At 58.1% G+C, this 12,407-nt stretch overlaps 1 protein-coding gene across 4 annotated transcripts in view; it reads right to left on the bottom strand.

The window, feature by feature from the left end:
* Nucleotides 1-12,407, bottom strand: part of LOC125450329 (solute carrier family 41 member 3) — a 52,499-nt gene that overhangs the window by 29,102 nt on the left and 10,990 nt on the right. For 2 of the 4 annotated variants that reach the window (XM_059649714.1, XM_059649713.1), the window contains exon 2: nucleotides 9,987-10,263. In XM_059649714.1, the coding sequence (XP_059505697.1) occupies nucleotides 9,987-10,256 (270 nt within the window). In that variant the 5' untranslated portion in view covers nucleotides 10,257-10,263. Of the gene's footprint in view, nucleotides 1-2,540; nucleotides 2,899-7,626; nucleotides 7,836-9,986; nucleotides 10,264-12,407 lie in introns of those variants that run through there. The other 2 variants (XM_059649715.1, XM_059649716.1) reach the window with 2 other exon arrangements.

Genomic DNA, 12,407 nt, shown 5'->3' with positions numbered 1-12,407 from the left:
CTGTAATTTGCCTTCCGGTTACTCCTACCAAAGTGCATCACCTCACACTTGTCTGCATTAAACTCCATTTGCCAGCTCTCAGCCCAGTACTGCAGCTTATCTATGTCTCTCTGCAACCTACAGCATCCTTTGTCACTATCCACAACTCCACTGACCTTAGTGTCGTCTGCAAATTTACTAACCCATCCTTCTACGCCCTCATCCAGGTCATTTATAAAAATGACAAACAGCAGTGGACCCAACACCGACCCTTGCGGTACACCACTAGTAACTGGTCTCCAGGATGAACATTTCCCATCAACTACCACCCTCTGTCTTCTTTCAGCAAGCCAATTTCCGATCCAAACTGTTATATCTCCCACAATTCCACTCCTCCACATTTTGTATAATAGCCTATTATCGAACGCCTTGGACAATTTCACATTCTCCCACTTTATATTCCATTTTCTAATCATTGTGCATCCATCTAACCTATCTATAACTTTTTGTAATCTCCAACTGTCCTCTCTGCAACTTTTCTTCATATCTTCGAGTTGAAAGAAAATTTAGCAACAGTCCATCCCGTAAACTAAGCCACTTATATAAACTGTTCTGAGGAAGTGTCACCGGACCCAAAACATTAACTCTGCTTTTTTTCTTCAGACATGCTGCCAGACCTGCTGAGCTTTTCCAGCGACTTTGCCTTTGTTCCTGATTTACAGCATCCGCAGTTCTTTTGGTTTTTATATAAATTATAAACAACAGGCACTGATCCTTGAGACATACCACCCATTACATATTCTCAATGTAAAAATTATTTCCACTTTCTGCTTCCTGCTAGCCAGCTAATCTGCTGTCCATGCGAACTACATTACCCCCAACATTCTGCCCTTTTATTTTTCTTTAATAACCATTAACATGGCACCCTTTCAAATCCCTTAAGGAAACCTAAATATGGTACGTCGAGTGGTTCCCTCCTGTCCACAGTATTGGTTAAACATGATTCCCTGTTCACAAAACAATGTTGATCTACCCGATTACCCTGAACTTACCCAAACACCCTGCTTTGGGGAGTCAGTTAGCTCAGTTGGCCGGGCTCAGATGCACAGCACGGGTTCAACTCCTGTACCGAATGAGCTTCCAACTCTACCTCTCGCCTGAGGCATCGTGAGGCTCAGATTAAACCAGCTCTCTCTCTCTATCAAGTGAGAGAGCAGCCCTAGGGTCCTCCGGGACTATAGTGACATTATTTAGTTAACTTAACAGCAACGCTACAGCAGGCGTGAAGCCAACCTCCTGCTCTCTGTCTCACTCCCTCTTTGAAGAAAGGTGTCCCATTCACTAGCTTTCAATCTGAAGGAATCCTTCCCAAATTTAAGAACTTTTGGAAAGTTAAAACCACCGCGTGATGGATCTCAATCTCAGCAGCTACTTCTAAAACCGGCAATAAGTGACTCTGAGATAATGGAAGCTGCAGATGCTGGAGAATCCAAGATAACAAAATGTGAGGCTGGATGAACACAGCAGGCCCAGCAGCATCTCAGGAGCACAAAAGCTAAACTTTCGGGCCTAGACCCTTCATCAGAGAGGGTCTCTGATGAAGGATCTAGGCCCGAAACGTCAGCTTTTGTGCTCCTGAGATGCTGCTTGACCTGCTGTGTTCATCCAGCCTCACATTTTATTATCTAATAAGTGACTCTGGATCATTTGTTTTATAAATCTCTTCCCCCACCAAAGCAATGAGTGACTTCCTTCAGGCAAAGAGACTACCAACTTTATCCTGGTCTAGCCTACACGTAACTCCAGACCCAGGGCAACGTGGTTGACTCTTAATTGCCCTCTGGGAAACACCTACTGGCCTGGCCAGTGACACATGTCCCACAAACAGTAAAGGAGTAAAAGCTCTGTCCTAATCAGAGACGCCCTCATCCTGGGCAACAAATGCTGGACGAGCCAGTTACCCCAGACCCCACGCCTGAGAAGAAAGAAGCTAGGCCTCAAATCCTGGCCAATTAGCTCAAAGGCCCAATGAGCTACGGCGGAGGCACCACATAGCTTCCTTCGGGTGAAAATTTAGCAAAACAAATGGTCAGCTTTTTGTTCCTCTCCATTCATTCGTGGGATGTTGGCATCTCTGGTTGGGTCCAGCACTTGCTGTACCGTCCCTAGTTGCCCTTGAGAAGGTGGCAGCGAGCTGCCTCATAAAATGTCATTATTTTCCACTTTTGCCAGCAGCTTCCCACCCTGTTTAGAGCGCCAAAGGATCAAACAGGGCACCAGCTTCACCCACACACCCCAGCTCCCAGCCCAAATGAAGATCACAGCAGGTGTAAAACCAATTAACCGCAGCGCTCCCCCCCGCCAACCAACCAACCCTGAGAATTTTGCGTGGGATATAACTGTTGTCTTACAGCAGGGATACAGGAGTAAACAGAGGAGACAGAGACGGCCACAGAAAGACAGACAGAAAGAATGAGACGGAGGGAGGGAGAGATTAAACAACACAGCTTTTCCAAAAGCTTTATCGCCAAGTGTCAGCTGATACGAACCACGGTACAAACCTCCTCTAATCCTATCAGCCTTGCCGAATACTTTCCATGCTCTCACTATCGTGTGATGTGCTTTTAATAGAAAGAAACTTCTGGAAAACAAATGGAAAATGCAACAAACCTAACCAGGGTGAAGAGTTGTCGTTCTTAAGCAATCAGGAGAAGCTGTCAGACCTGTGCTGTGTTTTGAGATTCGCCTGGTCACGTTACGCTCAAGCATCTACTCAAATTTCCTCTCATCCCAAACTTTCCCCGAGCCAGCAGAGCAGTTAACAATGATTTCTTTACGTTCTTTCTCAACGATAGTTAAGAGCAGCAACTTGGGGTCTGCTTGGTCAATTCTGTTGAAAATGGGCTCATCAACAATGTCTACATCTTCTCCACAAGGATTGTAAAGTCCGAAATAAAACCGGGACGTGTTGGAGGAATGGAGAAAGAGTTGATGTTTTGAGACCGCTTCTGAAGAACTGGTCTCGAAAAGTTAACTCTGATTTCTCTCTCCATGGGGGTGCTGCCAGACCTGCTGAGTTTCTGCAGCATGCTCTGTTTCTGTTTCAGATTTGCAGCACCCCCATGAGCCTGGGTTAAACCCAATTTAAAACAACATGCTAAATAACTCGTAAAATACTCTGGGACACTGGGAATTGGGGAATATTGAAGCAGCAGGGGCTGGGAATAGTCTGGGGGATAGAACAGTGAGGGCTCTCGCAGTTACGCCCCCCCGAACCCTGCTCACCCTCCCATTTTGTTTCATTTTCTCTCAATGTTTCGCTCCTATTTCTCGACACCTTGGTTTCTCATTTCCAGATGGCAGTGCACCTGCTCCAGGAACATGCTCAATCATACTCTCGTCTCGTTCCTTTGTTTCATTCCTCAGCCTCCTACCCCCTCCATCGCCACTCTAACCTCCAGCCCCCAACCTCCCTTCCTCCCCACACTCCACTCCTCTGGCTCTCGGGCCATCCTCGGTCTCACCCTTCTCACCCCCCGCCACCCCGTTCCCTCAGCACCTACGTACCCGACCGTGGGGGCATGGAGGGGGGTGGGGTGGGGAGCCAGGCCACCCCGTCACCCCACCTCCCTTCCTCCCGCTTTGCATTCCTCGCCGTGGGGTTGGTGGGATCTTGCTCTGCATCATCCCCTACGTCGCCAGAGTGGACCGACCCCCTTCTCACTGATGTTCTCAACTGACTGCACTGGGACACCTTGGGGGGCTGACGGGGGATGGAGTGGGATGGGGGGGGAGGTGGCTCCCCACCCCCCTCCATGCCCCCACGGTCGGGTAACGTGGAGGGGATTGGCAGGTTGATTGGAGGGGCTGTGTGTGGAAGGCGTCACGTCAATGCAAGCTCCCCCCCGCCACCCCCACCCCGCCGAAGGAACCTGTGTAAAAACAAAGAAGCCAGTCCCGCGACGGCAGCCAAATGGCTCTCTTCCGCTCTCCCCCCGCACAATTCCCCCGAACCCTGACAACCTGCACCCAACACCCCAACACACCCCCCACCCACCACCCCGAAGCCCTCCGTTACCACAACCCTACGATCCCACACCCCAACACACATCCTCTACTGAGCACTTTCCAACACTAACTCCCCCCACCACCATCCCCACCATCCTAACATCTCCCCGCCCCCAATACGAATCCGTCATTCGGTTTCTTTTTTGGGGAGGCGGGGCGTTCCTGACCCAGGACCCCCGCTCCCACAAACTCTGCGAGAGGAAGAGACTCCCTCGAGGGCCTTATTTAAACCCCCATCCGGACATTACCCTGAAATTTAACATCCCCACCCCAACTCACACCACCCCCACCCTCATCCCACCGCGGCCCCACACCACCCCAGCCCCAACCCACACCACCACAGTGACCCCCTCACTCTTCCCCACTGCCACCGCTCTCCGGCCCCCTCTCCCTCTTCCCCAACCCACCGCTCTCCGGCCCCCTCTCCCTCTTCCCCAACCCACCGCTCTCCGGCCCCCTCTCCCTCTTCCCCACCCCCACCGCTCTCCGGCCCCCTCTCCCTCTTCCCCAACCCACCGCTCTCCGGCCCCCTCTCCCTCTTCCCCACCCCCACCGCTCTCCGGCCCCCTCTCCCTCTTCCCCACCCCCACCGCTCTCCGGCCCCCTCTCCCTCTTCCCCACCCCCACCGCTCTCCGGCCCCCTCTCCCTCTTCCCCACCGCCACCGCTCTCCGGCCCCCTCTCCCTCTTCCCCAACCCACCGCTCTCCGGCCCCCTTTCCCTCATCCCCACCCCCACCGCTCTCCGGCCCCCTCTCCCTCTTCCCCACCCCCACCGCTCTCCGGCCCCCTCTCCCTCGTCCCCACCCCCACTGCTCTCCGGCCACCTCTCCCTCTCCCTCTTACCCACCCCCACTGCTCTCCGGCCCCCTCTCCCTCATCCCCACCCCCACCGCTCTCCGGCCCCCTCTCCCTCTTCCCCACCCCCACCGCTCTCCGGCCCCCTCTCCCTCGTCCCCACCCCCACCGCTCTCCGGCCCCCTCTCCCTCGTCCCCACCCCCACCGCTCTCCGGCCCCCTCTCCCTCTTCCCCACCCCCACCGCTCTCCGGCCCCCTCTCCCTCGTCCCCACCCCCACCGCTCTCCGGCCCCCTCTCCCTCGTCCCCACCCCCACCGCTCTCCGGCCCCCTCTCCCTCGTCCCCACCCCCACTGCTCTCCGGCCACCTCTCCCTCTCCCTCTTACCCACCCCCACTGCTCTCCGGCCCCCTCTCCCTCGTCCCCACCCCCACGGCTCTCCGGCCCCCTCTCCCTCGTCCCCACCCCCACCGCTCTCCGGCCCCCTCTCCCTCGTCCCCACCCCCACCGCTCTCCGGCCCCCTCTCCCTCGTCCCCACCCCCACTGCTCTCCGGCCCCCTCTCCCTCTTCCTCACCCCCACCGCTCTCCGGCCCCCTCTCCCTCGTCCCCACCCCCACCGCTCTCCGGCCCCCTCTCCCTCGTCCCCACCCCCACCGCTCTCCGGCCCCCTCTCCCTCGTCCCCACCCCCACCGCTCTCCGGCCCCCTCTCCCTCGTCCCCACCCCCACTGCTCTCCGGCCCCCTCTCCCTCTTCCTCACCCCCACCGCCAACGCTCTCCGGCCGCCTCTCCCCCCTTGATCTCTCTGAACCCCACTCCCCCCCCTACACTCGCCCCGATCTCTCATACCCCCTCTCCTCCTACACTCCCTCAAATCCCTCATACCCGCTCTCCCTCTACACTCCCCCCCCGATCCCTCATACCCCCTCTCCCCCTACACTCCCCCCCCGATCCCTCATACCCCCTCTCCCCCTACACTCCCCCCGATCCCTCATACCCCCTCTCCCCCTACACTCCCCCCGATCTCTCTGACCCCCTCTCCCCCTACACTCCCCCCGATCTCTCTGACCCCCTCTCCCCCTACACTCCCCCCGATCTCTCTGACCCCCTCTCCCCCTACACTCCCCCCGATCTCTCTGACCCCCTCTCCCCCTACACTCCCCCCCGATCCCTCATACCCCCTCTCCCCCTACACTCCCCCCGATCCCTCATACCCCCTCTCCCCCTACACTCCCTCAAATCCCTCATACCCCCTCTCCCCCTACACTCCCTCAAATCCCTCATACCCCCTCTCCCCCTACACTCCCCCCGATCCCTCATACCCCCTCTCCCCCATCACTCCCCCCGATCTCTCTGACCCCCTCTCCCCCTACACCCCCCCCGATCCCTCATACCCCCTCTCCCCCTACACTCCCCCCGATCTCTCTGACCCCTTCTCCCACTACACTCCCCCCGATCCCTCATACCCCCTCTCCCCCTACACTCCCCCCCGATCCCTCATACCCCCTCTCCCCCTACACTCCCCCCCGATCCCTCATACCCCCTCTCCCACTACGCTCCCCCCGATCTCTCTGACCCCTTCTCCCCCTACGCTCCCCCCGATCCCTCATACCCCCTCTCCCCCTACACTCCCCCCCGATCCCTCATACCCCCTCTCCCCCTACACTCCCCCGATCCCTCTTACCCCCTCTCCCCCTGATCTCACTGACCCCCTCTCCCCCTACACTCCCCCCGATCCCTCTTACCCCCTCTCCCCCTACAATCCCCCCGATCCCTCTTACCCCCTCTCCCCCTACACTCCCCCCGATCCCTCTTACCCCCTCTCCCCCTACACTCCCCCCGATCCCTCTTACCCCCTCTCCCCCTACACTCCCCCCCGATCTCTCTGACCCCCTCTCCCCCTACACTCCCCCCGATCCCTCTTACCCCCTCTCCCCCTACACTCCCCCCGATCCCTCTTACCCCCTCTCCCACTACGCTCCCCCCGATCTCTCTGACCCCTTCTCCCCCTACGCTCCCCCCGATCCCTCATACCCCCTCTCCCCCTACACTCCCCCCGATCTCTCTGACCCCCTCTCCCACTACGCTCCCCCCGATCTCTCTGACCCCCTCTCCCACTACGCTCCCCCCGATCTCTCTGACCCCCTCTCCCACTACGCTCCCCCCGATCTCTCTGACCCCTTCTCCCCCAACGCTCCCCCCGATCCCTCATACCCCCTCTCCCACTACGCTCCCCCCGATCTCTCTGACCCCTTCTCCCCCTACGCTCCCCCCGATCCCTCATACCCCCTCTCCCCCTACACTCCCCCCGATGCCTCATAGCCCCTCTCCCCCTACACTCCCCCCGATCTCTCTGACCCCCTCTCCCCCTACACTCCCCCCGATCCCTCATACCCCCTCTCCCCCTACACTCCCCCCGATGCCTCATAGCCCCTCTCCCCCTACACTCCCCCCGATCTCTCTGACCCCCTCTCCCCCTACACTCCCCCCGATGCCTCATAGCCCCTCTCCCCCTACACTCCCCCCGATCTCTCTGACCCCCTCTCCCCCTACACTCCCCCCGATCTCTCTGACCCCCTCTCCCCCTACACTCCCCCCGATCTCTCTGACCCCCTCTCCCCCTACACTCCCCCCGATGCCTCATAGCCCCTCTCCCCCTACACTCCCCCCGATCTCTCTGACCCCCTCTCCCCCTACACTCCCCCCGATCTCTCTGACCCCCTCTCTCCCCACGCGCTCCCCCCCCCCCCCCCCCCCCCGGTGGCTGGTGGTGCGCGCTCACCTGAACCAGGTCCATGACGAGGCCTGCAGCGACTAGGCCGAGGCCTGACACCAGGTAAGGGAGCAGGACCTCCCCAGCGATGGACCACCCGGTCTCCGGCCACAGGTCCCGGGGGTACCGTGCCAGGCGGCACCTGAACCTTCGGAGCTTGTTCCCGTAGCTCCAGAACTCCAGCTCGATCCGGGTCACCGCCATGGCGCCCCCCCCCACTACCCCCCCACCCCCACCCACCGCTAACACCCACGGCCCATCGCTCAGCCACCGGCCAACTTCCTCTCAAATACTGCCCCCTCAGCGGCTGGGGGGGGGGGGGGGGGCGGGGGGTGCCTGTACACACCCCCGGGGGTAAGGGGGGTGGGGCTGTGAGTTGGGGGGGGGGTGTCTGTACACACCCCCGGGGGTAAGGGGGGTGGGGCTGTGAGTTGGGGGGGGGGTGTCTGTACACACCCCCGGGGGTAAGGGGGGTGGGGCTGTGAGTTGGGGGGGGGGTGTCTGTACACACCCCCGGGGGTAAGGGGGGTGGGGCTGTGAGTTGGGGGGGGGTGTCTGTACACACCCCCGGGGGTAAGGGGGGTGGGGCTGTGAGTTGGGGGGGGTGGCAGGGGCGCGTGGGGCAGAGGGCTAGGGTTTGCGGGCACAGACACAGAGGTGTCTCCGCTCCCGGAGGGAGGGGGGCGTTGGAGGGGGAGGGGGGTGGGGGGGTCAGTACAGCCCCGTCCGGATGGTCCGAGTGTCCGGATGGAGCTGGGAGCTGCAGCCTGTCCGAGCCATCCCGGAACGTCGCTGGGAGAATTCCTCAGGAAAGACGAGTCATAGCGTCCAGGGCCGGCGCGGGGCGGTGGGGGGGGGGGGGGATAAATCTGACTCCCCGACAGGTGGGATCAACCGGTCACTGTGGATCCTGATCTACCCCACTCCCGTCTCTCTCTCTCTCTCTCTCTCTCCGTCTGACTGAGCCACACTCTGTCTATCTCTCTCTCTCTCCGTCTGACTGAGCCGCACTCTGTCTATCTCTCTCTCTCTCTCTCTCTCCGTCTGACTGAGCCGCACTCTGTCTATCTCTATCTCTCTCCCTCCCTCTCTCTCTCTCTCTCTCTCTGGGATTTTTCCCTAAATGCTGCCACCTCATGACGGAGACGGTTCCATCAGGGCCCAGCCCAGGCTCACTCTGTTATTTTTATCAGCTCTCAGCCTGTTCCCCTCCCCCTCCCCCGATCTCCCCTCCCACTCCCCATCCTCTCCACCCCCTCCCCTCCCCAATCTCCCCTCCCCCCGTCCTCTCCACCCCCTCCCACTCCCCATCCTCTCCACCCCCTCCCCTCCCCAATCTCCCCTCCCCCCGTCCTCTCCACCCCCTCCCACTCCCCATCCTCTCCACCCCCTCCCCTCCCCAATCTCCCCTCCCCCTTCCCCGTCCTCTCCTCTCCCCTCCCCTCCACTCTCCCCGTCCTCTCCACCCCTCCCCTCCCCCTCCTCTCCCCTCCCCCTCCCCCGTCCTCTCCACCCCCTCCCCTCTCCGATCTACCCCCCCGTCCTCTCAACCCCTCCCCTCCCCCGATCTCCCCTCCCCCTCCCCTGTCCTCTCCACCCCCTCCCCTCCCCCTGATCTCCCCTCCCCCTCCCCTGTCCTCTCCACCCCCTCCCCTCCCCCGATCTCCCCTCCCACTCCCTGTCCTCTCCACCCCCTTCCCTCCCCCTGTCCTCTCCACCCCGTCCCCCGATCTCCCCTACCCCTCCCCATCCTCTCCACCCCCTCCCCTCCCCCTGATCTCCCCTCCCCCTTCCCCGTCCTCTCCACCCCCTCCCCTCCCCCTGATCTCCCCTCCCCCTTCCCCGTCCTCTCCACCCCCTCCTCTTCCCTCCCCCTACCCCGTCCTCTCCACCCCCTCCCCTCTCTGATCTACCCCCCCGTCCTCTCCACCCCCTCCCCTCCCCCCGATCTCTCCTCCCCCTCCCCTGTCCTCTCCATCCCCTCCCCTCCCTCTGATCTCCCCTCCCCCCCGGGACATCGGCGGGAGGGACTGAGGTATTGAGGTCCTCAATATTGATGGCGAGAGGTTGGAAATATTTTTGCTGTGTTCTCTCCATCGTCCTCTGGCCCATGCCCCCTCCTCAAAGTCCTACCTCTTGCCCCACTCCCATCCACGTCCTACTCCCCCAATCCCGCCACATCACTCAAATGGTCCCTGCTCCCTCGGCCTTCCCACCAACTCTTCCCCTCTTTAGAAGGGGTCTAGGCCCGAAACCTCAGCTTTCCTGCTCCTCTGATGCTGCTTGGCCTGCTGTGTTCATCCAGCCCCACACTTTGTCATCTTGGGTTCTCCAGCTTGGATTCTACAGTTAGCCCAAGAGCCACTGACCTGGACAATGTTGAGCACGATGCCAGCCAGTACCATGCCTTGCCCAGCGAGCAGGAAGGGCAGTAACACCTGAGCACAGATATTCAAACTCGATTCCTCCTTCAGTTTCACCACTGCCACTTTCTCCCTTGGCCAATCCTCAGCTGGAGGCCCTGCCCCCCGTGTGGCCTTCTCATCCTCCTCACCCCTTCCTCGCAGTGTCTGCTGGGGTCGTCCTCCATCCCTCAACCCTTGTTCAAATCTCCTTCTGAGTACCTTCCCTTCATCCATCTTTGACCTTGAGCAGGGAATGAGACGGAAAAGAAAAACAGAATTAAATGATTAAAACACAAGATTGAAATCCACCGACTGTCCGAAATGCACGCGGGGCCGTCTCTGTTTGTGCAATCAGCCTGCTCCGAATTACAGAGAGTAGGGCTAATTCGGCTGATTCCAGCAGCCAGCTAGCACAGGCACATGGGGCCAAATGGCCACATGGTGTGCTGTTTAAGAACGAGCAGATGGCAGGAGTGTTATGTTCAGACACACTCTCCTTCCCCACCATCGCCCAGACTTTCTCTCTTCCCCTAATGCAGTCAATCCCTCAGCTACAGCTCCGAACCCAGACAGCTTGGGGGGAGGGGGCACTGAGCAAGGGGAATAATATTCATCCCTACAGGAGCTAACTAAAATCACAAATGTAGGTTGAAGGAACTGACAGATATATTGATTGGTGGGGAGGGGGTGCAGGTTTGGGACAGAATGTCCATTGAGAAAATTGGCAAGAGGAAATAATAAAGACCTGCATTTATCCAGCACCTGTTCCATCCTCAGCAGTACTTCACAAGTATTGTTTTTAAATTTTCTGAGCTGAATCATCCCACGCGAAGCATGGTAACCAATTTATGGACAGCAAGATCCCAGAAATGTGATCACATCCAGATAACGTGGGTGGAGGTGGGTGTTGCGGAAAGAGGGACGGTTTGTGCAGAAGAGATCACAGCATGGTAATGGTACAGGATCAGGCCATTCAGCCCATCATACCAACTTTTCAAACTCACATCATTAACTAGCAGCAATCTCAAACTTCCTCCCCATACCGTTACACATTATTTCCATCGAAATAGATTCACTAGGATAGTCCCCGGTATGGAGGGATGGTCTTATGGCCAAAGGTGAAACACGTTGGCACTCGACTCACTGGAGCATTAGAGGAATGAGACCTGATTTCATTCTAACATATAGGACGCTTAAGGGATTTCACAGGGCAAATGCTGAGAAGATGTTTCCCCCAACATTGGAGAGTCTAAGACCAGAGGGCACCAATTTAAGACTGAGATGAGGTGGAATTTCTTCTTAATTACACAAGTCATAGAATCCCTACAGTGTGAAAGCAGGCCATTCAGCCCATCGAGTCAACACTAACCCTCAGCATCCCAAGGCCCAGGCCTCAATCCTATCCCTGTAACCATGCATTTCCCCATGGCCAATCCACCCTAACCTGCACATCTTTGGATTGTGGGACGGAACCGGAGCACCCGGAGGGAAACCCACGCAGACACAGGGAGAATGTGAAAACTCCGCACAGACAGTTACCCGAGGCTGGAATCGAACCTGGGTCCCTGGTGCTGTGAGGCTGCAGTGCTCACCACTGAGCCAGAGAGGCCTATGAGTCTTTGCAAGTCCTTGCCACAGAGAGGTGTGAGGGCAGAGTCCTCGTGTATGTTTAAGGCTGAGAGAGAGATAAAATTCTTCACCAGATGTGGAATCAAGGATCACAGGGAAAGGGCAGGAAAGTGGGTGTGAGGAATGTTGGATCAGCCATGATCCTACTGAATGGTGGAGTTGGCTTGATGGGCAGAATGGCCTACTCCTGTTCCTATTTCTTTTGGTATTATAACCACCCAATTCCCCTTTGGAAAGCCTTAACTGAATCTGCCCCCACCACATCTCGAGGCAGTGCGTTCCACACCCGAACCACTCAGCGTGTGCCTCTTCTGAAGACGATGTTGAGGCGAAACTCTCACTGCACCAATATCCCAAGCCAACGCTCGGAGTACAGGGCTCAAACCCCACAACGGCAGCTCCGAGAACCTAAATACAGTTTGCACAGCCGGAGTCGAAAACTGGTCTCGGTAATGGGGACCACAAAACTGCCGTCAATTGAGGGGAAAAACCCATCTGTTCCACCAATGTCCTTTAGGGAAGGAAGCTGCCATCCTCACCTGGTCTGGGTCTACACATGACTCCAGTCCCACAGTGAGGCGGAAGCCTCTTAACTGCCCTCTGGGAGAACAGGGCAACATGTCAGGGGCAATTAGGAATGGGTGATAGGTACTGGTCTAGTTGTTGTTACCTATATTTACTGAAGAAATAATGGTTGGGGGGGGGCAATAATTGGCCTCAGGACCCTGCATTTAGAGTCCAAGGGCATTATATTAA

This window comes from Stegostoma tigrinum, chromosome 11, assembly GCF_030684315.1.
Source record: "Stegostoma tigrinum isolate sSteTig4 chromosome 11, sSteTig4.hap1, whole genome shotgun sequence".
In the NCBI taxonomy this organism is placed as follows: domain Eukaryota; kingdom Metazoa; phylum Chordata; class Chondrichthyes; order Orectolobiformes; family Stegostomatidae; genus Stegostoma; species Stegostoma tigrinum.
Note: the sequence above shows the minus strand (reverse complement) of the source record. Positions and strands in the feature narration are given on the sequence as shown.